Genomic DNA, 26440 nt, shown 5'->3' on the forward strand with positions numbered 1-26440 from the left:
AAGCAGCTGATATCAGAGCAGTAAACAAGAACTAATCTGGGGACTAAACCTTCATATGTGGTTTAAAAAAAATTTCATTGTTTAAAATGCTCCAGAATTTAGACTTAGGTTAGCTAGGTCCCAGTGTAAAAGGAGGTCTCTCTTTATGTCTATTCTCTCCTAGCCCCGAATACACATGCCAAAAGATGGATTCCAACTTATATCTTCTGGATACCAAGCATGGCTAAAGCAGGTTGGACTGTATTATTGTTATTCATCTCATGTGAGGGACCGTGTTGGACACCTGTGCTTGTCTCATTAGTGAAGTACATAAATGAGGGTGTAATGAAGTTACAGTGCCATGTTAGCTGATACCCCTCATAGCCATCACTGTTTTGTGTTTATGCATGCTGTGTTTGTATAACATTTTCTCACCAGTCTGATGAATGTGCATTTCCTGTAAATAAAAGTTCAAAATGCAGTCACCTGGAAGCGAAGAGGGTCAGAGTCTGAAAACAAATCTACAACAACAGCTTGAATTACAGAATTAAAATGGGCCTTCAAACACAAAGCTGCATGGTGGTGGTGCTGGTAATAATGGGGAGGCCACTGGGTTAAAACTCAAGAGAATTGCATCTAGCATCTAATTCAGATCTGCCTGGGTGAATCAAGTATGGACACTTACTCACATCACATAACAATTGTGCAGTTTGACACAGTCTGACACTGTGGGGAGTCCCCACTCGGAAGTGGCCTAGTGCTATATTACTCTGGCTATTATTAAAGGCCAGGCTTTAGATGTCTCAGCAGTCTGCCTCTAGCAATTGCTGTCAGCTTTTCACTTTTGTGAGTGAAAAATCCCCCTTCAGAAAAAATAGCTTAATTTACAAATGGCCTGTACAGATCTCTTCTCTGATGAACATACATATATGATGAATCCTGTGTCCTTGAGAATACAGGGCTTGAAGTTGCTGTTTTTGTAGAAAGCCAGAATGTGTTGTTATGGCAACAAAAACTGGAAATATGAAAACAGCACAGATAAGCTGCATCCTGTTGTCATGGCAACTGCAGTTGTGAAATGACGAAACATAGTGGTGAAGGGATCTATGGTACTGTGAGCCCAACAGAAACAAAGAGCCAAGTCACTTGAGCAGAGTGTGAGAATGAAAAGCTGCACCAGCCTATCTCCTTAAAATATGAGAGCTTCAGGAAGGTGCTAACAGGATGGTTTTGATTGTCTCCAGTCTTGTGTCAGTATCTTGCACATGCAAGTTACTACTTACTGCTTGTAAGTTGCTTACTGCTGTCAGCTTAGATTGACTTCTGTGAAACTGAGCAGAGCTTGAACACCTCTAAGAAGATGGGCATTGAGTGTTATATTTGCAAACCATTTCTTTGAATGAGCGATGTGCAGCAAAGGTGAAGTGTGCTTTGGAGCTTCTTTCCGAGAGACTATTTCTCTCTCTCACTCCAAGTCCACACTAGTGAAGGTCAGTTGGGACACTGAAGCTTATGTTTTCTTGATTTAAACTTTGCTGAGCCGGAGGCAAGGTGTCTCCGAGGAATCTCAACTCTGCAATTATTGTCTCACAGAGCTCAAGTTTGTTGACCTATGGGGCATGGCATCAGTTTCTGTTTCTTATGTGGGTTGGGAGAACAATAGGATTGTGTGGCTGTTGTGTTTTCCTTTTACTTCTGAGGCAAACAGACCAGCCTTACATTACAAGTGTTCTGATGCAGGTGGGATATATGCTTTTTGGACTCTGAGAAATACCGAGGGGGTAAAAAAGCCTGAAATGCACAGTAGAATTTCCAAGGAGACTTATATTAGACAACCTCAAATAACAGAAGAACTTGCACTTTTTAAAAGAAATATTTTTGTAAGCATGCTTTCCATTTGATTTTTAGTTTATTGATATTGGTTCTAATGTCTATCTCAATCTTCTTACTCCTTGATCCAATAAAAAGTTATAAACCTGTGCTTGTCATCAGCAGATACTGTCGTGGAAATAGCTTTGCTATTCCAGTTTCGTGCTGTGATTTCACCACAGGAAGTGTAAGGGTAAGGCAGTTGATACAAAGAGTGGGAAGAACTTTCATGAAAAGCAGAGAGGTTAAATTTTTTTGAGGTGAGATTGATTTGGTATAGGATATCTATCAAAGATATTAGCTGTAGGATGCTTTAAAACTATGTATTGAAAAGAAAGCCGCTTTTGATGTATGTAAAATCATAATCTGCATATGCATCCAGATGGAATGGGGGCTGTGCATAAGGTTTATTCTCCTGTTGTCTGTATTTTTAACAGGATCCTAACTTAATGATTTTTTTTTTCCTCAGCATGGCTGAGTATTGATCCGCTGCCTGACTTACACAGAATGTGAGAAGTATCCCAGTAATACATTGTATTAATGTGGACTAAAAACAGTTTATATTACAGATGAGGTGGAGGAAGATGGAGTTCTGCAAGACTGGACACATACTATAAATATCCATAAAACTGACAATTTTATCTAAAACCAGTGCTGGCTGGATTTGCGTATTTTCAGCCTACTTAAACTGGAGATAATAGTTGAACACTACCTGAGCATGGGTCGCCCACACTGATGCCATTACCCTCTGCCCTTTAATGACAGGTTTTATATTCAATGTTGCTGTGCTGCAGTGTGTTGTGTTCTTATGTGGGCTAGAGGAAATACAGTACCAATGGCCAGAAATACATGTTGCTTTAAGACTAGCATTTTAAGTAACCTGCACTGTTCTCTTTACTCTAGCTGTTTCCTGTTTGTCTTCTACAAAAAGGCAGACATCTACAGTTGATTTGTTCAGCCTTGATCTTCATTTAAGCTTTTGACTTGCTAGCAGTCTGTAACATCCCATTATCTAGATGTTGACCCTTTGGAGACAAGCCACAATGGACTTCTGAAGGGAGAAAGGAAGGGAATGTTTGTGTATAAATACAGTCAATGGACATGACATTCTAATTCCTATATTATATGGACACTTTCTGTAATGTAAGCCAAACTGGAATTGGGCAAGTGAAGCTAATTAGCTGAAACACTTAGAAAACATTATTTTGAATACATAAACAGGGAAGTAAAAGTATCATTTTAGGTGGCTTCTGAAACATGGTAATTCAGAGTTAAAGCTAATCCCTCCCTTTTTCATAGCATTGTGAGCAAGTATGCATCACATAGGATATGTAATATAATGCACTCAGCTGAGCCTTTCTGCCTCCCACTGTCTTTTTGTAGTAGAATTTTTAAAGCCAAGTTATAAACCTGTAAATGTGTTTTATGCTGGAAATTCTTGGTGATACCTTAACTAGATTGGTACCAGCAAAGGCCAGTATAATCAAAACAAGGCACTTCAGATATTAATGGTCTGCACTTCAGTCAAGTCAGCTGGAAAAGAGGGTGTAAAAACCAGGATTGTGGGGAAAACAGGATTCTTCTCCTAGAATTGCACTTTCCTGAAAGAAAAATGCAATGATTCTGGAAATATTTTGGTTTTGTAATTTTGTCATTTAGCATATTCTCCTTAACTTCTAGAACATCTATTTTCAGTGGATCCATGTGCTTTTCAAAATTCAGATACTAACTCCTTGGGTGGAAAGTCAAAATAAAATTTCTTTCTGCAGTTCATTTATTAATACTTGACACTCACATAGTATTTTATTTCCTCAAAGTGCTATGCAGACATATCAGTTATCCTTGAAACACTTTTGTGTGGTAGGTGCATAACAATAACTCTGAGGGATTTTATGGAATTAAATAAAATTAGAGATGAGGGAAAAATCTAATGAAACTTCCGTTTCATCTCTTCATCAATGTAGATTTTTTCTCTGCAGTTTGTGTCATGAAAATAGAGACAGAATTCTAGAAATGTTCCATTCCTTACAATGCTGTGTTACTTGCTATGCCCAAACTCGTGCGGAATGCCTACATCAAAGAATTCGTTCATAAGATTTTAAATTGGTTCGAATTGATCAGGCTTTGGACACAGAATTACAGAATCACTAAATTTGGAAGATACCTCTAAAATCATCAGACATGATGGAGCTTAGTAGAAGCTATGTTTTCTTGCTTACCAAAGAGCCAAGTGCACTTGTCTTGTAAGATCTCCATTTTAAGCCTTCACGTAGTTTCATGCTTTAGACCTTGGTGAGATTGCTCTTAGTCAGTTTGCATAGGGCTTGTTTTTAGCACTGCCATCTTTGGTGTTGTTTAAAGAAGCACACACAAGTCCCTGCATGTTTTACTCCTTAAAGAAGGGTATGGCACCTGAGTCTTAAAGCTCTGCAGCTGCACTGGTTTATATTTATCAGCTTCAAGCATTAAAGAGCTATAATTATGAAAACATTAGTATTGTCTAGTTCAGATGTGATCCATACAAGTTCCCTCAAGCACTTGGCAACTGAGGATCTTGTACACCTTATAGATGGAAGTTGGCCCCTTGCTGGGGCGTGTAATTTCTGTTGATGTGAAATCACAGAGGTTGAACTCCAGTAACCACTCTTTGGGGAAAACATTTCTTCACAAACATTTACCTAAAAGCTGTGATTTGATCCTCCCGGATCCCACTCAGGTAAGTTATTATTTGGATAATCTGAATATGTAAATCCTTTTCCACGTGTCTTATCTTTGATATTTAAAAGTAGTTAGTGAACTGGAGTATCTTGTAAAAAGTTACTGTTAGCTAGGGAGTTACCAGAAGATTAGAGAAGAGTTTGCATAATACGTATGTTAAGGAAAATTTACTGAGCAATTACACACAAAGTGGGAGGCTGAAGGAAAAGGAACCCTTTACAGCAGTTGGAGCTCTGTGAGCACAGCAAAGCTGGCAGAATGTGGTAACACCCTGAGGGTGAAGGGGAAAATACCTGCTGCACTGAAGTCAGTGATCTGTACCAGGGTAAGAAATTCAGTATTACCTATGTTTGGAATCTAGGAAGAGTTTTATAATTGAATCCTAGTAGCATGTTTCAGCCTCTGATTTGTGAGACCTAATTGTTTGGAAGTCAGACCCTAGTTGTCCCAGAAACATATGCTCAGCTTTCCAAAGTGAAATGTTGGTTTGCTTGATTTGCAGTTCGTGAAAAATGGTCCAAGGGTATTTAATGAGATAGCTCAGCTTATGTTATGACAAAACAGGAGCACAAACCGCTTTGAATCATCCCATACATGCTTGTGGAGCTGTGACCAAGGTGTCTGAACATAATAGAAGGTGAGGAATTGTGCAAAGCACTGGCTGTGACAGCAACTGCATCTGGCCCTTCACGATTCTGGTGCAGTATGAGCAGCTAGAAGAGCTGACAGTTGGTGGGCTAGTTGAGCCCTGCGAGATCCTTCCCATGGTCACACTCCAAGGATTACTACAGTTGCCTCTTTATAAATTAATTCTTTTAGTGTGGAAAGACTTTCAAGAAAAACTGCCAGTGACAGAGTCAGAATTACCTGGTTGTAAGTGTGGAAAGCTGGTCTGAGGTGTAAGGAGGTGCAAATTTTAACTGTATGGCTTTGACTATTTTTTTGGTCTTAATTAAGACTTACAGCTTTTAATGTTTTTCCTATTTTCAAATGAAAACAGGCAAAAAACTTTTGGAGAAAGTTATAAAAGTATTAATTTGCTCTGAGACATGCTAGTCTCCTTGGTAAGTTTATAATTGGGTAGAATTTTTTTAAAATGCATATTCTTGTCTCTCAGGTATATAACTACTTCATAACTGGTAAATCTGTATTCATATGTTAGGGTTTTTAAAGGCATATTATTTACACAATTCACTCGAATGGCTCCTTTGAAAGCTATGTGACTCTCTCATGTAATTATGTATTTAGTATGCCTTGTATCCATTGCTGGGATAGGGGGAAAAGAAAAAAACTAAGCCCCACTAAATCTACTAAAATAAATAATAAAAGAATATTCTCATTCCATTTTGGCAGGTTTTTTAGAAGTTGTATTATATACTTTTTTTTCAGGTAAGAAGAGCCACCAAAGCTAAAAAGTGAAATACATATGGCAGGGTTTTTTTAATTGTGAAAGTATACAAGATGCACTGGGAATATTTTCTTTTTATACTTACATCTATTTAATCAGAAAACACCTCTCAGGACAGTAGATGGAAAAATAAGAGATACCTTTTCATTTTTATATGTATGTGAGAGGTTAAAAGAATGAAAAGTGGGCCAAAGAAAGGATACAAAATCATTTTTTAGCCAGTAGTAAATTTCTGGAATTGTTATAAAGTTTCACGAGACCAACATTTGTAATGTAAACAGCAGCTGCCTGTTCTGATATGTTTCATGCAACGTATTGCATTCTGTGGTGACAGGAATAGAGCAGACTGGACACAATGTGAAAGTGATGTGTGTTGTATTTTTGGCACTGGCTTGGTTAACTGTGTGGCCAAAAAAAGTATAAGAGGAACTGAGTGAGATTGAAAGGCACTGGGGCTTGTTCTCCATTTTTTTGTGGTACATGACAAAAATAATTCCGAATATTAGGAATCCCAGTAACGTCTGAGCATCTTTGATAAAGGATTAAGGCACATTTCCTGAGAATCAGATTTTATAGAGCATGCAGGAAACAGTAGCGTGAAAGAAACTTTCAGGGAGAATTGTTCTTGCCCGCCATCCCATATTTGCATTCTGAAGTGATGAAAAAAAGAGGTGGGGAAAGATCTGTCTCCTTCTATCAAGCTCACATCTGCTTTATATACTTCTAATAACTCTTCAGAGCACCCCTTGTGTTTTAGCTGCTACAGTTTGGGTGATAGAATTTCTAGGGCCACTTTCCCCCTCTTGTCCTGGTTTTTGTAATAGTTAGAAATTGTTATTGGTTTATCTTTAGAGTTCACCTACATAAGGCACTGGATGCTGTACTAGAAGGGAAATAATTCTGAACTAGGGAAGGAGTGAAATAGATGTGGCTAGCATCTGAAACTAGTATTATGTACAGTAGACCAAATACCAGCTCGTGGGGAAAAAATTTGGTTTCCTCTTTGGCTTTGTCACTAACTTGTGAAGATGTACAAAAATATGTTATGCTACCTGTAAATCAAAGGTGTTTTAAGTGCACAGGTTATCATAAAGGTAGTACAGGGTTCATACAGGGGTAGTAGGCAATACCTCACTATGTTAAAATGTGCCACAGTTAAAGGCACTCATTCTGTACTACTGTTTAATTTCTCAGGAGTGATTATAAAAAAAAATATGGTTCAACTCTTGTTTGATTTTTCTTTTGGTCGTTCTCATTTTACAATGAGCTCAGTATAGTCAGTTTATGCTTTCATACCTGTGCACTATAGTTCTGAATTGTAGTACTGCAAGAACTTTTTTTTCTCTGTGTAGAGCCACTTAGTTTTACAGGGCAAGGTGATATATTTCTGACCTGTAACACAATTTACTAAAACTGTGTTAGTTACCCTTAGTATATTGTATTTGCTGAAGGACTAGAAGAGAACAAATTTGATAAGAAAAACCCAGTCTGAAATGGTAATGTATAATCTTGTAATGCAATAGCAAATAAAGTAAATAACCAATTTTTAGCACTGGCAAAAATTTAGTCATTGAGTGTGTATTGAAATTTGTCTTTAGGACATCAGATAATTGGAAGAGAGGGTAGACTATTAGAGGCAGAACATCTGATGTAGTCAAAGAATGTTCTTGCAATATAGTTACAAGAATAATTGAAAAGGTTAAAATACATCTTCCCTTCAGCTCATAGTTGCTTTCCACTCAGCTCAGGCAGTGGCTGTGAATGCCTCTAGCCTATTTAAATTCAAAATAAGGCAAACCCATTTTAATCACCAGTGGAGCAGCTGGAACTAGCCTCTGTCAGAAGGAGGATGCTGGTCTTGTTTGAAACTGTACTCCCTGTATTTATTTAGTGGGAAAATACATTTCAGAGTTCAGGGAGTGGGATTTTAAAATCAATTGGAAAAAGAAATTGTGTTTTTCATCAAATAATTCCCTATTTTATGCCACTCAATGCGTATTAAAGATGCTTAGCTTTTCTAAATAAATGCTTTGCTTCTCTGGGTCTGAAAGTTGTGCAGACATCCGAAGTATTAATGCAACTGGGAGTTAGGAAAGTAAAGAGATTGCTGCATCCTGGCCCAGTACTTAGCAAGCAATACCAGCATTCCTGTTTGGCTGTAGTCCAAGCACCGTGCCTCTGTATCTTTGTTTTGATGAATCGATGTAGATTGACTTGAGTTCAGGAGAGGATTTTGTCAGTCAGCTTTAAAGTCATGAACATTGAGGCCAGTCCCTTGTTTGTGGAGCTGACAGTACAAAAGTGAGTGTTTGACACGTGGCTTGCTCAGTGCATGGGGATAGAGGCTGTTGAGATTTTTCAGAGATCAGGCTCTAAATGAAGTTGTTCTGTTGGGTCACTCATCTGATTTACACACAAGCTGTTTCTATTGAAGCACCTGGGGCCTTTTGTTCAGGCTTGTGAATAAGCCTCTTTCAGTCACCAACAGTAATTTAGCGTCTCTGCTTCCTTCAATAGGTAAAAGGCAAGTACGGGAATGACATTTCCTTCCACACTGTGTAACTTCATGCTTATATTTTTAAGATGGGTAACAGAACTGTATCACTAATGTAGATTTTGTTAGAAATCATCTAAGGTGTTGGTAATTTTTTACTTCATACTTCCTAATTCTGGAACACTACTAAGTGGCAGGAGTGCATGGGTGAGGAATGATATCCTCTGTAGGCAGAGAGCTCTGCAGAATAGCCCTTCAGTGTTTTCCTTTGTTATTGTGGCAATTTTAGAGGAAGACATTTAATTGCTTTGTAAGTTCCCTGGCACAATAGAGTGCCCTACCTGCAGATTGTAATCACTCTGATTTGAGCCATAATCTCACATAAACTTTGAGTCAACATAAGATTGCCTTTCCATTGACAGAGTGCTCCTCATTTTTCCTGCCTCTGTACCTTTCAATGCTTCAGTCTGTACAAATATTTAAAGTAACTTCCTTTTTTTTTTGTGTCAGTCAGTTTTAATGACAATCAGTTCTTTGAGTTCAGTATCACAGCATGAAAATTTGAGCCAGCCCAAGGGATGGGAAAGCTTGTGAAATGATAACTGCAAGTCTTGGATATCTCTGTGTGAAGAAAGAAAAAAATCATCCCATATTTATTTTGTATTACATTATGAATCCTGGGATGGGTAATGGTAAGCAGCTGATGCTTACCTAGTGAATTTGCTCTGCATCATCAGAGGCACCATGTAGTGAATCTCCTTTGTTACTGTGATGTTCTTGGAGAATAATAAACAACTTTGGTTTAGGTAAATTAAATTGGTGACATGCTTAACCATGGATATCCATTTCATATATGAATAATTTTTTTAAAAAAACTTATTGTCACACCAGCTTTCAGTAGCTGTAGTGGTATATATTGCATTGCAAAGAAAAGACTGCTGGCATTTGGAAGGTTTTTTGTAGGTGGGAGTGTTTGGGAGGTTAGGATGGCAGACAAGGAAGTATGGCTCACTTTTGTAGCTTGTTGTAATACTATGGTTTTAATTTTTTTGGCTTCAGGAGGGGCATTACATACAAATTCATGTGATATGTAATACTATGAAGTACTCAAATTCCTGAGTTTCAGTATCTTTGTAAAGTGAACAGTTGTTTGTTTGGGTTTTGTTTTTTAATGAAAATGCAGTGAGGAATTTATTTTAAGGTATCATAAACTTCTAATGAGAACATTTCTATAGATTATATTCCCCGACAGTCTTTTAATACTATTTCTGGAACAGCAGTGCAAATTGCAACAAAGTACAGCAAAGAATGTGGTGACAGACAGGGTTAATCTCTGTGTCTGTCTGCACAGGACCAGATTATGGATGTTGGTGATCACCTTTCTGCTCATTCAAAGATGGGTTATGTTGCTCTTACATACTTATTTAGTGCAAGATTGTGCAAGGTTTTCTAGTCCTCTCAAGAGCAGGAAGAAACAGTGGCCCAGAAGGCAGCTGTCATTTCATACCCATTCCAGCTGCCCTTTCCACTCAAATTTCCTCCCACCTCCCCCCCTTTTAAAAAAAAAAAAAAGGTGGGGGCAGGATTACAGAAAAGAAGAGTATGAGGGTTTAAAATCTCTAGCAGCTAATCTATCACATCCTTCAGTTTTCATGGCTATCTGCCAATTTAAAATACACTTGTTTTTTCCTGCCTTGCCAGTAATTAGACAAATGCAGTAGTGCTTATGGCATCAAAAACTCTGTGTCTGGTAAAAGCAATTGCTATCATAATGCATCCCTAAATTTAATAGTAGTGGTGTAAAATGAATAAGCAGCTCTCTATTTCAAGGGGTAATGGCTTTAACTATCAAAATGGCTAGTATTTTCCTTGATTGGCTGCTTTGGCTCCTTTTTTCTATTTCTGTTTGTAGGAACAGAATCAATTTATTATAACAATTGTATTTTTTTTAGCAAACAACAAGGCAAGCAGAAGCGTGAAACTCCTATAAAGTGTCACCAACTTGGTATTCACCTTGTATCACAGGTTTTTCTTTTTATCCCCTTTACAGACAAAACACAAACCTTTTCTTTCCCTGCAAGTATTAACTTAAAGTTGTCGTTTACTTTTCTGCTTTCCTTGCAAAATTGCTTGCCTTGTTTTCTGCCTGGAGAGTTCTGTGGATGGAGAAGAGGTCTGATTAATTGGAAAAAAACTTTTTATTGCTGGGAAAACTCAACACATTGGTTTAGAAAATTGATCCAAAATTTACTTTCTTGATCTATAGTGCCTTTTTCTTGCTACTGTGACATCTGTAAAGCTTCCCTCGAGGAAAAGATGCTTCGGCAGTTAGTGCTCTCTTAAAGATGTCTCAGTTTTTAAGGCCAGGTGCAGTTGTGTTGATGCCATTTGGCTAAGCCTTAAAAGTTCCTGTAATCTGTGCCATCCTGTCTCATACAGTCCCATCTCATAGTTGTCCTTTCTCTGCAGTGCTCTATGCCCAGATCTCTGTGGCTGGGCTGCTCCAGCCTGGCGGACAGCATGCCCTCGCTGCGATGCCTGTATAACCCAGGGACTGGCGCACTCCCAGCTTTCCAGGTACTTTCTGTCTCTCCCCACTCCTTTTCTCTCCATCTGTGTGCGTGTGCATCTCCTTCTTTACTTGCCTGCTTGACCTCTATTTATTCTGGTTCATACTCTATGCCTCTCCTGTGTCATTCTGATCTCTGGTATTTAAACCCATCTTGTGTAGATTCAGGGCAGCTGGGGCATTTCCATTTACCTTGATATAATACAATTATTTCATCTAAATTGGCTTGATACCATCATCTTTTCCATTGGCTTTAAATTGTGTCAAAAAGATACCACTTAATTACATGTGGCAAACAGTATCCATCACACAGTCTCCAATCTGGCTATTTGTGCAGTGATTCCCCTCCTATCTAAAGGTTTTGTGTGCCACTTAAAGGACTGAGAGGGTGAGTTCATTGCCATGATGATAATTGATGCCAGCAATTCTTTAATTCAGCTTTGTTAGCAGGAGTCTGGACATTCTGACTGCAGAAAATTATTGTCCAAGTAAGCTATCAGTCAAAAGGCAAATAAAGGAAATATTTTTTTTTCCTTTGATCTCTGAATTGGTTAGATTCAAGCTTTTGTGTCATGAGTCAGTTTTCTGCCAAACGAGTTTGTTCAGACCCTTTGGATAACCAGTGAATCTTAAAAAATGCAAACACTCTTCTGCTGGTAGAGAGTGAGACAGGTATTGGGTGAGCATCGAGAAACCTAGACAAGATCATCACAAGCATTTTTGATGACGTGGGCATAACAGCAGAGCTGGGTATCAGAGGTGTTATGTGCACATTGGATACTCTGAGGTATTTTATGAACTGCAGTGACTGAGGGACTTTAGGAGTACCTCTGTAGAGAGCATGTTTATTTGATCTTACTGTAGCATGAACATTTACTTCAAGGTTTATGCTGCTGGATTATGCTACTGCTGGCTAACCTGTGACAGAGAGTTTAATTTACCAGCATTTTACAAAACCAGATAAAATGAATAGGCCAGAATCTTTTTGAAAATTTCACTTGTTTTGGGAAAAGTTTCTTAGGTGCCTCTAAAGGAAAGCATGCAAATATTATTTTTAATTTGCCTTCTTGCTACCAGAACTAGGATAGTGCTGTGGAAATAATCCTCTCAGTCCCAGGGGAGGCTTAAGTGTCTTGCATCATTTTGCTGCAACTCTTTTTGCTGACATGGCAGTAGCACTGATGGACTTTGGAAGGTGTCCTGCTAGGCCTCCTTTGCTGAACCAAGCTTTTAGCAGAGCTTTCCGTGGGGGAGGGGGAAGATGACTTTTTATTAGTCTAAGAGGACTCTAGAGACAACAGGCAGAGTTTAGACTCCTAATCCTGATTTGCATAATTTGACTAAATCGGATGGGCCTAATTTTTGGGCTTTTGGCTGTTGAATAAATCTCAGATCTCTTTAAGCTGAGCAGTATATGGAAAGTAATTTATAAATTCAAATTGAGACTTATTCCTTTCTACTTGAATTATTTTTGATTACTTAAAATAGGCATATATTACAAAAGGGAGGGAAAGTAATTTATTTTAGCTTAAGATGTTCTTAAGATAGATATGAACAATAACTTTTTTGCTAATGAAATGCATAGTTATTTGGGGTCAAATGAGTCAGCTGTACAACCATTCATTGTGGTGGGATACTAATAGGATTGACATTTGCATTTCTGCAGAATTTGAGAGACATTTCCCTGTGTATTTAGTGACTATGGGAATTGGGGAAATATGTGCTACTTGCCATCTGAAGTGGTAGACTGGTACTCTTCCCTGAACTCTGACTGCTGTGTTGAGGAATCCATTTACTGCCAGCTGAGAGAGTAACCACGTTGCCAGCAACAGCTTCTGCAGCACTGAGTCATCCACATTTCAGTCCATTTTTTTCAATGGGCTCTGATTGATCCTCATTAGCTTGCATGGTTTGAAGAAAACTCCCCTCTGAGGCATGGCTTCTGCATTTTCCAGTGCAGAAGGGAGTGGTTTGGAGCCTGCTTGAAGCAGTGATGTTGCAGTATTTCATCATTCTTTAATGCTTTTTTTGGTATTGAATCTTCAGGAAAGCATTAAAGACTTTCTTGTAGCCCAGCAAATTTTCTCATATTAAGTTACTTTCTTTTTTCCGTAGCAAGCTTGAAGTAACTGGAGAAGCATATCAATGTTCTTTGCTTGTGGCAAAAGAGAAGATGCCATCTGGAAGGCTACTTAGTCACTGCTGAATTTGTCTAGTTATTTACATGCCTGCCTTCAGATGCTCAGACAGAAATGTGGAAAGATGCTCTTTTTGAATAGCTCATTTAAAGTCTTGCTGACTCCTCATGGGAAGCATTGGCAGGTAGTTGATTTAGAGATGATTCTGTTAATATGTCAGGTAACTTCATTTTTCTTCTTTGTGTTTTTATTATTGGAGGCACTTAGGTGAAAACAGGATCTTCTGGTTCCTCGGTCCTGTTTTTAGGCACTGGGAAAGGCTTTAAGGCTAAACCCATGAATAGGGCCCTGAGTAAGGAGCTAGAAACAGTTCCTTTTTACATCTGTTATTTCAAAGGGCTTTGCAACTGATAGTCGACTGTGTAACTGAATTTCATAGCAATCATGGTGGAAGATGGCAGCAAATTGGAACATGAACTCCTCTAATGCACTGTGGGAAGGGGTCAAAGAGGATATTTTAACAAGAGAAAAAGGCCAGCCATTCCATTTTCAGTGTCTTGGATGCCAGATTTTTCTGTACTGATATTCTGCGAAGCAATTGGAAATCAGGTTGCATGTAGACTCTTAATAATAAGGAATAAATTATGCAGAATATAGTCTTTTTTCTTAGTAATTTTTGCTTTGGAAGTTTCCAGATGTGCCAACAGGTGTCTGTTTTCATGACATTTTTCATGTGAAGATAATTGCTTTCCCTGTTAAAATATTTTTCCATGCATGCATACAAGGCACTGTTCATGTTGCTTTTCATAGTCGCAGCTCTTTGAAACTTCAAATTTGCAGCCACACACACCAAGTATGCCAAGGAAATGATTGTATTAATCCTTCCATGTTTGCAGAAGACTGGAGTATTTCCTTGAATTTATTTCTGTAGGCTGTTGTATAAATGAGGAGGCTTGAAGAGGACTTTAAGAGTCTTGCCAAAGGTTATGTATCACAGTAATTGCAGAGAGCAGTCCACCTCTTCCTTCTTACCTAATTCACAGCCAACACAAATAACAGCTCCTGTTTAGATTATAAACTATCTGGGACAAAAGTCGTGGTTTTACTACCTTTGTCAGGAGCCATGACATGAGTGGAGAAGAACAGAGTTGTCTTGGCAGCTTTATTTTGCCAAATCAGAAACTTTTGTTTCTGTAACAGACTTTAGTAATCAAAGAGGAGGATTAACTTTGTGGTGGAGTTAGCAGCATCTTGTAGAATGCGGAAGTGTCTCTTCTGTAGAATGTCAGAAATTCACATCCTGTTCTACCTGAAGATCTTGGTCATGGAGAGCTACACATCAAGGTTTGTCAGGTGAAGTGGGCTAGCTTCTGCTTGGTTTTGCAGAAGTGAGCGTGTGTGTGACTTCCTCGGTCTGGGCAAAAAGCTTTGTCTTGGTGAGGAAGGCATGGGTGTACTGTTAAAGAAGGATTGTGAATGTATTGGTAGAAACAGTTGTGTCTGTAAATTTCCTTCATCCTGGTCATGCATTTTTGTGTTAGAAGTTGACATTTTATTGCTGGAAATACAGTGTAAATGTGAGCAGTAGTACATAATTTCTGGTTATACAGGTTAGAGCTAGAGTCTTGGGGTGGGCAAACTGCATGCTCAGAAATGCGTTTGTGAGAAATACGTTTGAAGGAAATCGTTTGGCTTTGGAGCCAAAGTTTGCTGGTGCATAGGTCTGTCTCTAATTGGGAAAGATACGGGGTGTCCAGTCATAGACTCCATCAGCATGGAGAAGCTAAGCCTGCTTTGTATTCGCCCCTCGTGCTCTGCCAGCGGCTGTGTGAAACCCGCCCGGGGGCTGTTTACAGTGCACCTCTAAAGCAGAATCCTAATTTTGGTGACTAATAGCCAGAGCATGCGGCTCCAGCACCCCCCGGCTGGCAGCAGGCTCTCCCCTGCTTGTGAATGTAGTTAGGTGGCCCCCAACTGTTTACAAGACAGCAGAGGTGAGATCTTTGATTGACAAGTCAGAAATGCATTAGATCATTCCCTCTGCCAGTCTCTGGTTCATGCTGTTAAAAATGTCAGCCTCTCCAAGTTTGAATGGCAGCCCGAGGGCCTCAGAAGCTTTTTGTTTTCTGAGATGGAAACACAAATTGGATGTGTGCCTGAGCGCTTCATCCTGGGCTGTAATTTCATCTTTTAGCTAAGAACCACAAGGTACATGAGCAAAGCACCCTGTAAACAATAATACTGGGGAAAAAAATAAACAAGGTCGTGTTTCTGGTACGTTGATCCACTGGTGTCCTGACCTCTATCACGTTGAACATCTCCACTCTGATTGCTGTTCCCTTTGGCATTACAATGAGAGGAGAGAGACTGACACAGGAGGCAAAGATTTAAAGTTGCAGTGCTGTTGCACGTTCCTTGTATTGGCTATGAAATATTGAACTGCCACAATGTGACACCTGGTTTTTTAAGCAAAGTTTCTTGTTGGAGGTGTTGAGCAGCAGTTTCTTCTGTTTTTCCTCATTTTACCACCTGGCAGGAGCAATTATAAAGGCATGAAAGGATATACAAGAAGAAGCAGAAATGAAGCCAAATCGTGTAATTTTTTGCGTTTGACTCCAGCCCCCATTTGTAGCTCAGACTTTTGGGAACTTCACTGTAGGAAGACCAAGATGGTTAGCCTGGCTGGGGATTTCTTTAAAGAAATGAAGTGCTGAATGACTACAGAAGAGCTTTCTTAGACATTTTTAGGATTTATCCCTCTTTAAATCTGGTGGCCTTTTCTGGCTGGTGTTGTAACCTGTGCAGAGGCTGGGTGATGCTGGGGAGCCCACCAAGCTCAGGGAGTTGCTGGGGTGTGCTGCAAGATCTCAGCTCTCAGGTAACAGCCACATCAAGAGATGTTTTCCTCCTTTCAGATGGCAAGGAAATGAAGGGGACTAAATTTTTTTTTTTTTGTGGATCAGTGAGGATGGGTTTGGTTTTTTGTTAGCAAGTCACTAATTTATTCAGCACCCACATTGATCCTCAAAAGTTCCATGTGCTTTTATTAGTTCTTTAATTGGAGTATCAAGAAGTGTGACAATATCTGTCACTGAGAAATCCCACCCCAGTGTGCCCAGAACAGTGATTAATTTAAATTGCATCTTAGCTACCAGGCCTCCCCTCCTTCAGCCTTTGTAGTGCTGGTCAGGTTATTATTAATGCACTCTTCCCGCTAAGGTGAGGGCAAGGTCTCTAGCACACCAGCATCAGTTTGGCTGTTTAGTTTAAAAAATGAAACAAAACTCATCCGAGTTTTCATTCCTCCCTCGTTAGGAGTCAGGAAGGTGTGTAAAGCCGTAGTGACAAACGGCATATGCAGCGCCGCGTTGGAGGCATACAGGTATCTTTAAAGCTAGCTCCGGTTCCTCAGGATTGCGAACATCTGCTTAGAGGTATTGTGGAGCTCCACAATGCACTAATTGAATTACTCTTTTCTGGAGTTGCAGGCTGCGCTAATTGAATTAGAATGGGGCTGTGCGTGTGCGCGCTGGCGGGCGCGGCGCGGGGCGGGGGCAGAGCCATGGCGCGGACTGTGCTGCGCTCCCCCGGCCGCGCCCGGAACTGCAGCCCGGGGCTCCGCCGAGCGCCGCGCCGCAGGGCTTCGGCGCTTCAATCACATTGCAGCGGCTCTTCCGCGCTGCTCCAAAGCCTGCAGCTTTGTCCTTTCCTATGGACAAAGGTACTGAGGGGACCCCGCTGCAGCCCCCTCGCACTATTCGCAGATGGTCCAGTGCGTGTAAATCCAGCCTAGTCCCTATACATCGCTCCAATATCGCTTTGGGTTTGATGGCTCCACGGGCAGTGAGGGCTTCAGAGGGAGCCAGTGGCACAAGATCAAGTTGTACCTATTTGTGCACAACTGGCAAAGAGATAACACCAATAATTTTAATTTAAAAATGCAAATATAGAATTCTACCACAAATTTGGAGAAGTCCTGAAATACTTTCTCATCTAAATTTAAGCTAATGTTGGTATGCAGTCACTCTTAGGAAATATGCATATAGTTTTGAATAATTCTGTACAGGGAGAAGAAAATGAAATATTTCTCCTTAGGAATAAGGTATTTATGTGCACACATGCAGAATATCAGGGAACCAGCTGAAACACTCTCAGTAGAAATGCACTTGCTAAACCTTAAAATTTGTAGCTTGAAGACATACTTTGCTACACTGTGTCGGGTGGGTTTCTTCTTATTTCCACTGCTTTCTGTTGGCTATTACTTATATGGTGTGTAAAAATAGTCAGATATTCTCTTTCCTGTGTTCTTTCCTCTACAGATAAACAGCTGACTCACTTTTCCATAAAATCTCAGCTATTTTCGCTTAGTTTTATCTGTGTTTGGTAGATCATTCTCATAAACATAAACCATGTCAAAGATAAGATGGTATTTGTTTTGCTTTAATGGTTGTTTCTTATATTTTGTTACATTTGAAATAAACAAAAATTATTCAACAGAATACTCTGCAAATTAGGTAAAATTAAACTGTCCATATCAAAATACGTAACCAATACTCTGGGATATGCATGGTTTTTTTTTAATATGTTTGTATAGTTGCCCTGTGTCTGGTGACGTTAAACAGGGCTTCTAATTACCACCAAAATTAGCAAAATTGCTGCTATACACACAAATTTTAGAAATTTTCAGTTACACTGAAAGTTATTTAACAGCCAGCTGCCCCCCAGATTAAAAAACAGATTTTTTTTCTTTAATATTTGAAACAGATTTTCATTGCTTTTTCAGGAGAATTCCCAAATAAATTTATACTTTTCTGATTTTATTTATGTTTCTAGTTGTTTCTTTCTAGCATTTTATCTATATACTTACATATATAAATATGTGTGTGTGTGTATAAGTATAAAAAAACCAGGTTGTCAGTCTTCTTGGCTCCCTTTCTAAGTAGTCAGGTAGACTGCTTCTAGTAGCCACTGTGAATGAAATATCCAAGTAACTCATTGATCATGCCCACATATTTATGTAGGGTTCATGTCTAATTCTTAAATGACTGCCAGTATAATTTGGTACCATTGTGGCATTTTCTAAATTGTGTCTGTATATAGTGACATCAACCATCACCTTTTGCCTACCTTCTACAAAAATCCTTGTGGTTTATTCCCTCAAAATACAACCATATATCCAGCAAACAAAGGAAGCAACTCTTCATTCAGCCAATAAAGCTGCATACGCTGCTACTCTTTCAGGAATATGCCTTGTTCTTCTATCATATCTTCAGAGTAATAAACTGTGCTGCAACCCTTTGATGTAGGTAATAACATCTGACCTTGCAACACAGTACATTCTCTTGTGCAAATGAAGACAAACTTAACACATTAATGTTGTGTGGTTGTTCATTAAAAGAGAAACAAACACAAAATTGGTGTGTAGGATAACACACCTATATCCAGTGCCTTCTTTAGGTAGCAGTCAGAAGTGAGGATGGTCGTGGTAAGGTTGTCACCTTTAAAAAAACGTGAGAGTGAATTTGGTGCTGCCTTAAGAGGCTGTAAGTGGGAAAGAATCTATTCCATCCAGTGTATAAAGTGCTTTTAAAATCAATCTATTTCTAGAAACTAAATTGTCCTGGGACCAGCTCTTGATATAAAAATTCATAGAAACCTGTTTTTCCGAGTGTGGTAACTTCTTGCCATAGTGCTGTAGTGTTAGAATTCACATTGGCCAGGTTGTTCTGTAAATTAAACAGTGACAGCTTCCCTCGGGGGAACAGCCAATGTATTTATGATGATGTGCTGATTACACAAAATACACTGCAAGCAGAAAACAGCTGCAGAGAACAAACCTCTTAAAAGAATACAATTACAAATAGCACCCTCAGTATTTCTAGTGGTGAGAGCAAAATACAGCATGCTAATGCAGGTTTCTAGTTTGATTCCAAAGAAAAAAGAGATCTACAAAGAAGAGGCTGAAGTATGGTTGGATGCACACACAGTGCCAATGTGGAGCAGCATATAATCCCCTCCTGAAGGTGAAGGGCAAGAACACACCCCAGGCCTGCTTTTTAGCTGTCCTTGTTGCTTAAAATTCCTGTGACTGCAACTCCAACAGCAGCGGCTGGTGAGGTGTTGGGGCTCTCTGGCTTGTCAATGTTTTGACTGCTGTGGTTCATTTTCTGTGTCCTGGTTAAGAGCTAAGATGTGATGAGATGTCTAATAAGTAGTTTGTGATACCAGTATGACCAATATGAAAACGATTGTAGGAGATGCTATAGGAAAAAAAGGCCCTGGTTTAAAGCTGATCTTTCTTTTGCAGCTAATTATTGGTTTGAGGGAACTTCTGGAAATAAATTGCAACTGTTGTTTGCACTAGCCTGCAGTGTTTTGTTTTTAAAAGGTTCCTGTTTTATACGTGTTGGGCAAGGTCTTGCACGGTCTAGTTTAGGGTTAGACAAAACTTGAAACAAAATACTACTGGAAGATAGTGGAGGTGAGACCGTGATCATAAACTCAAGACACAAACAGAATTTTTTTGAGTAGGAAGAGGTCTTCACCTGGAACTAAAAAATAAGAAGTAACTGGGATTGTTTTGTGTAGTGGGACTGTATGCAGGAGAGTTGTGATAAGGACTACTGTGGTGGGATTTTCTGTGAAGGCTTGTTGAAAATGAGAATGTGGCAGTGGCAGCTCCCACAACTGCTAATACCTCACTTCGGTGGGTTGCAAAAGGAAAAAACCCTCCAGAACTCAAGAGCACATTCTTTTTTTTTGTTTGAGATGATCTGTCGCACTTAAATTGTTAAAATACAACATTCTACTTACGGCTATGCCATGTATGTATGTGAGAGAGTAAAAATACTGAGAATGCCCTTTCCATTCACTTTTTCATGGATAGGTAAGTATAATGCCTTTTAAAAGTCTGAAATTTCTGGTGTTTGGTGTCTTTGTTATGTTCTGGGACCATATCAATAAAACAGATTTCAAATACTGGTGAAAAATTACCTGTTTAAAATGAAAAAAATGTGGCCCTTTCAACATATAGATCTGATTTTAAAGCAGATGAGGTAAAAGCATTGGCACTCTAATTTGGAAGGACTTAATTCACTTGCTTAAAAGAAGTATCAGGCTTTCCATCTATGGATTGCTGGCATGTACTAATAGACTGTTATTCATCTGTCTGTATTTTCTTTAAATCGTTTTTGAGCCTCCGTGTGTTGTCCTGCTCTGCTGACATGTATCCCATGTGGCAAGAGGGAGTTTTGTATAATCACCCTGCTTTAATCAATAGAATAATTGATAAACCAGATAAGATTTAAACTGATTACCTCCCCGAGTAGAACTCCCCGAGGGCCTTGGACTCTCTTAATTTTGACATGTATGTTGTGTACCCCGTGGATGAAGTGCAGTTTGAATTATCTGTTTTTATTTGCTTAATGATGGGGAGGGTGTTAAAGTCAAATGTTTAATTAACCCAGCAATGGGCTGCGCTGTCACTTACACACACATCCAGCTGATTGAGATATCTCACCGAGAATACTGAATAGGAATGATAATGTGGCACTGAGACGGAAGATTGCTTTTTCAATCCATTTGCTGGGTCACTGCTTTGAATGTCTTACTGGATGAAAGGCATTCAGCCTGGAAAAAAAAAATTCAGCATTTAAGTACATTTTGTTTTCCTGGCCCCTTTCCACTGAGAAGTTAAATAAAACAGATATGCTGTAGGTTTAATAAGCCATTCATGTTGTAGCAAAAAAGCTGCAACTACTGGATCTCAATAGGCGGTGATCTAGAGCTGTATAATTTCCTATAGGAACAAAATGTTTGCCAGCCCCAAGGTATCTGAAGGTGAGAACCTATGTACATCTTAAACTTTCCTTCTTTGGTTGCTTGGCTACTCACCCCATTTGATGGTCTCCAGAGGAGGTCCAACTCTTCTTCCTTACCAAGTGCAGTGAAATTTAAAGTAATATTTTGTAACTCCTTGTTCTAGTTCAAGAAAATGGCGTTTCAGAGTTGGAATTATTTTATAGTAGAAGAACCTAATAGTGAGCTGTTAAGTTTAAATGTTGCAGGAGGGACAGTTGTGTTACCACATTGAAATTTGCTCCAGCTAAATAAGGAGGACCCAAAAGTTTCTTTCTTGGGTGGCAGCTGTTATAAGGCTGCAGTGCTTGCTAGCCAAACTTTATAATGTGCAGTGCCTAATCTGTAATTTTTGATTATTTTATGAGAAGATTATAATTTTTTTTTTTTTGCTTAATGTGATTGAGCAATCACACCTTTTATTTTCTTATCAGCAATGAGGTTTTTCAACAGCACTGTATGGAGGTAAACACACCCTGTATTGGAAGCTAACTAAATTTGCCTCATAGTCCAGTGGTGTGATTGATGCTTCTTGTAATAAATGTAGCTTTGGAAGCTGGAAAAAGCACTGAAGCCTAACTGTATGGACTAATTACTACTGTGAGGCACATTGGGGAGGTGGAGCTGTGTCATCCGAACTGCTCCATGGTGACTCTGTAGGTACTTTGAACGTGTTCCAGATTGAGAGCCAAGTAGCTCTGGCTACAGGGTCACCTGGCTTGCACAGTCTAAGCCAAAGATCTGGGTGCCTGCACATTCAGTGGTATACACAGTATACTGTGAATTCACAGCAGCTAACACTGCAGTGATATCACTGAGTAGCCATTTCTTAACAAGAAAGCTGCTTTCATGCACTGTTTTGGGGAGAAACTGTGCCTAAAAAGTTAACAAGGTGTGGAACACAAAATTTTGGTTTTGTTCCCCTATGCTGTTGTATTTTACTTTGGACAGACAGCTTCTGCTTCATGCCTTTGTTTTGTATCTCATTTTCTCGTTCCCTGCAATGAAAAATAGGAAGGAAAAACCAACAAGAAAGGCATAAAACAGTACAGTGAGGTGAGGATCGTGTGGTTGATTTAGGTGTTTGGGAGTGAGAATGCCACAGGCTCTGAGGAAGGGATGTGATGACGAGTGGAGGTCTTTTTGTCTGTCTGACAGGAAAACTTAGAATGAGACGTTTTGGACGAAAGAAAATTATAAGTGTAGGTGATGATGAGGGATGAGAGAGGAATGGGTTTATAGTCAGAGCAGTAAGATGGCATTGGTTCTCTGAAAGAAGTAGTTATAAAAAGTTAGAAAATAATGCTTGAAGAAGGACATGAAATCTACAGCAAAACTAGACACTTTTACAACCCGTTTCTAAGAGCAATTGCAGCTCCTATGCAGATGAAGCTGTAATAAATATTGTACAAAGAAAGTTAAACTGTATCTAGAGAATTTTAATAAATAAAAAGTTTTTAAAAACTCTCCCTGGATCCGCTGGCTCTTGCTAACTCTTGTTAGTACTAGAAATACGTTTTTGATGTATATTTTGAATGTTGGCTTATATTCCAAGCCTGTAAAAGCTGACTTTGTGCTTTCTCCCCCCACCTTACATGTAGGGGAAAGAAAGAAAGCATCCTATTCCAGCATACAAAATCACTGATAAAAGCCCACAGTTCATGGGCATGGTAGGGAGAGAGTGCTGTGAACTGAGAATAAGAGTGTATAATTTCAAACTTTAGTACTTTTACACTCTGGGATGAGTGTTGAAAATGAATTTTTGTGAAAGGAATGTAGCAAAAGGAAAGAAACAAAGAAGTGAGAGCCAAGCCTAGATAGATTCAGTTCTTCTCTAAAAGGCTTCTGTTGCATGCAAAATGCTTCTTCCTAAAGTATGTGTGGTACAATTCTTCAGTCTGGCAGAGAAATTTAACCCCAGCTGAAACTGTTTAAAAACTAATTTGAACATGAATTTAAAGGATTGGATAAATTATTAATGTTGTCCTGAAGACTAGAAAGGGAAGAATACTGCTTTGTTCAGTGTGAGGAGCAGATATACAAGGGTAAGTCACTAGGAAGAGGCAAACCAAAGTCCAGAGATCATAAGATTCAGAACAAGTCCTGACAGTAGTCTTACACAGGTGATCTGGCTGAATATTTGGAAGTATAAACATATTATGTGCATTGTAAGGTTAATTGGATGTTTTCATCCATGCTTTTTTGGGAATGTGTGCTTTCTGTTCCTTAAAAAGATGTAGATAGCTTTGAACTGCTATAAAATCTCGATGTACAAGATGTACGCTATAAAATCATGCATAGAAAGTACTAGCTATAAAAACATGTGTGTACCTGTGAAGGTGCTGATCAATTTGTGCTATTTAGGAAAGAAAATTCCAAAACAGACCCGGCTGTGAGAAAATGCAAATAATAAAATTCAACTAGAGGTCCTTGAGGCTTCTTAAGCTCTAACCTTGTTATGAGGAATGGGGAAGTCGAACTGCCTAATGCAGATGTCTGTGAGTTACAAAAATAACCAGATGTCCTGATTAGCAGAAGCAAATGTTCTTCCCTTAATCCATGTGAAATTATATTCAAAGGCTCTCTGGATGTAATGTGTGTGTAAATAAGGCACCAACAAACATTGGAATAGAAAGGGCCATTGGCCAACTAGCTTGCAAGGCTTGAAAGCTTGAATATTAAAAACAAATTTGCTACTGCTGACTCTCTTAAATTCACAGAACAGAAATGTTAAGCAGGGCTGCTTCCTGGGAAACACAGAAAGCCTGTTCTCATTAGCCATATTCTCTCTCTCTCTCTCCCTCTTGAAAAATGTGGATGAAGCGTAGCTAGCTTTTTTAAATTCCTTTAAATTACTTGTTCCCAGCATCTGTATTTCGGAGTGGGTTTTTCTGTTGTTGTTTTTAACTACAACTAAATTTTTGCTGCCCAAAATGCATCTGTTCATCAGATCTTTGATATTTGCGCTGGGTTTTGGTATTTTAATGTTAAACTGAATTTACTGTTCTAGAAATGCTGACTTCCCACACCCTTAAATTACCCTTTACAACCAACCAATAATTACTAAGTTAACTTCATAAAAAGCTTTTCTTTATGTTATGAAGTTCCATTATCAAGTCTCGTTTTGAAAATGTGTATTCTTCCAACTATTAATTTGAATGAAAAATAAAGAAAAACATGAAGGATCCATTCTACAGATGTGAAAACCAGAATCTTGTCCTGGTTTACAACTGTAGAAAAGGTTATTGCAACTTTGGTTATCATCAGCAGTGTTAACATCGAGGCAGACCAAATAGGACTTGTATGAACATGCCATGTATGTGTCTGGTTGGAGGGACAGTGTTGTACTTGCCCATTTTCACTGCTGTCAGAACTTCAGTTCTAAGAATTTAAGTTATAGTAGGTACCTGAGCTGCTTGGACATGAATTTCAGCTTGTAATGTTCTGGGTTGGGGTGAAGTCTCTATCATGGGGTGTTTATAAATGTGTTGGAGGAAAAGGCCATGATTCTGTGCGGCTAACAAGATAATAGATACATAAACAGGATAGACATGTGCATGCCAGTCTGTAAAGCAGGCTGAACTGGAAGGCTGTTTAGCTTATTCTCTTTCCTTTTCCGCTATCAGTCAGTGCAAGGCAAGCTGCAGATCCTCTGCTCTCTCCTTCAGTCATTCTAATGCTCAGCCAAAACCCCTTGCAAAAGTACCATTTAACTTTAAACTTGTAAGAGCTGGGAAACTTGTCTCTGCCTTCATTCCAGGCTGAAGTCACCCCCTTGTGCCTACACATTGCAATTTATGGTGTTCTCTAAAAGGATCTAATCTCAGTGAATGTTCAGAACAGCAAATGCCGAGGAGGAATGGGGTCTGATACTTATCTCTGCATTTTCATTGCTGTGGATCTCCCTGTGTGTTACAGCTGTCATTTTTGTTTTATCTACCGAACAGCGGAGAATTGCCTTCAAACTTGCAGCTTTCATACTTGTTTGTCTCAAAGAACATTACCAATCCTAAGGACTCGTTTTATGTATTGTAGTGACTAGCCAAATAAGTGTGAATTTGAATGTTTTAGGCCTCGTGATAGGAGAAAAAGGAGAAGCTATCCTTACATGTTTTTACTGTATCTTAGACACTTATTTTTTTAAACAGTAATACTGCTTCAGGCTGACACTGGCTATGCCAGGATTCATCCTAGCACTGTTTGAAATGGCTGAGATATTTATAAACTGACAGACAGCATTTATAAAATGAGGATGCTGACAGTCCCTTAACGATAACAATGGGCTTGGACTCATCTATCACTTACAGAGGTTATTGGAAAGGGAACATAAGGCTTCTATGTGCCTCTAGTCTTAGACCGGCACTTATTTCCACACATATCTCTGGCTTTTCAGTCCACTCTGGCTGACATCGGCATTAGATAATTACAGCTAATTTCTCTATACCTTTACCTGATGATGCTTGGTCCTGTTTTCTGCAAGACAGCTAACTTTGCAGCATCTTGGAGCAACATCCTCTTTCTTCCAAATTCCCCCCTCCTAAACAAGAGGAACATCCTGACTTCTGGCAGGCTGCTGGCTTGAATTGGGAGAGAAGAACAGTGTGCCCTGACTGACAAGCTTAACCTGGGGCTGGGCAGGGGTTAAACAGGCCTTCTGCTTCCTTTTCCTTTTATACAGCACCAGTCTGCAGACAGAATGCTGATGTACCTCTTTATTCAGTGGCTCCCTCTTCACGGAGAGCATACCCTTCTGTCCTTGGTGAGGAGGACCAAGTGCAGCACAGAGACACTTCCAGGAACATGAAAAAGGATGTCAGTTATTTTCAGTTTCTGATAAAATGCTGCGTTCATTCAATGCACTTAGGAGCTTGAGGGTCAGGTCGTATCAACAGTTTGCACTGAAAAAAGAGAAACGCACTATTTCACTAGTATGTGCTAAAACATCTATTTTAATGTGGCAGCAGAAATACTGAGACAGCTATGTCTGGCATCCAGTTTGCCCTTGAAACATTTACTCTACTGTAACTGTTTGCACACTGTGTTCCCACTGTATTATTTGCTTAGAGACCTAAAATACCCAAGTAGATTTCCTACATGAGGTTGGATCTGCTGATACCACTAAAAGCACACCCTGCCCAGGCTTCTGTTCGAACTGATGTATACGTATGCAATGGCTGGAGCGAGACTTGATTGGCTTGAGGGGGTCTATTTATCAGGGAACTCGATTAAAATACAGACTGCACATGACATCAAATTTGTAATCATTTTTCCACAGCAAGCAAGCAAGCATTTTCTGTATTGGATGCAGGTGTTTAAAGCAATAGTGTGTTTTAAGGGCCAGTGCAGCACAAATTCTGGCCTTTGGGATAAAGACAAGTGTTTTGCCTGCATAAACAATATATTATTTT

At 39.3% G+C, this 26440-nt stretch overlaps 1 protein-coding gene across 7 annotated transcripts in view; it reads left to right on the forward strand.

Annotated features, from left to right (window-relative positions):
• BTRC (beta-transducin repeat containing E3 ubiquitin protein ligase) overlaps positions 1–26440 on the forward strand; it is a 120129-nt gene that overhangs the window by 16611 nt on the left and 77078 nt on the right. For 3 of the 7 annotated variants that reach the window (XM_085064990.1, XM_085064991.1, XM_085064992.1), the window contains exons 2-3: positions 164–232; positions 10938–11045. The exons of 2 other annotated variants lie outside the window; for them this stretch is intronic. In XM_085064990.1, the coding sequence (XP_084921116.1) occupies positions 164–232; positions 10938–11045 (177 nt within the window). The remainder of the gene's footprint in view (positions 1–163; positions 233–10937; positions 11046–26440) is intronic. 2 more of the 7 variants (XM_085064995.1, XM_085064993.1) reach the window with 2 other exon arrangements.

The sequence above is a fragment of the Lichenostomus cassidix genome, chromosome 6, assembly GCF_008360975.1.
Source record: "Lichenostomus cassidix isolate B80296 chromosome 6, HeHo_3.0, whole genome shotgun sequence".
In the NCBI taxonomy this organism is placed as follows: Eukaryota; Metazoa; Chordata; class Aves; order Passeriformes; family Meliphagidae; genus Lichenostomus; species Lichenostomus cassidix.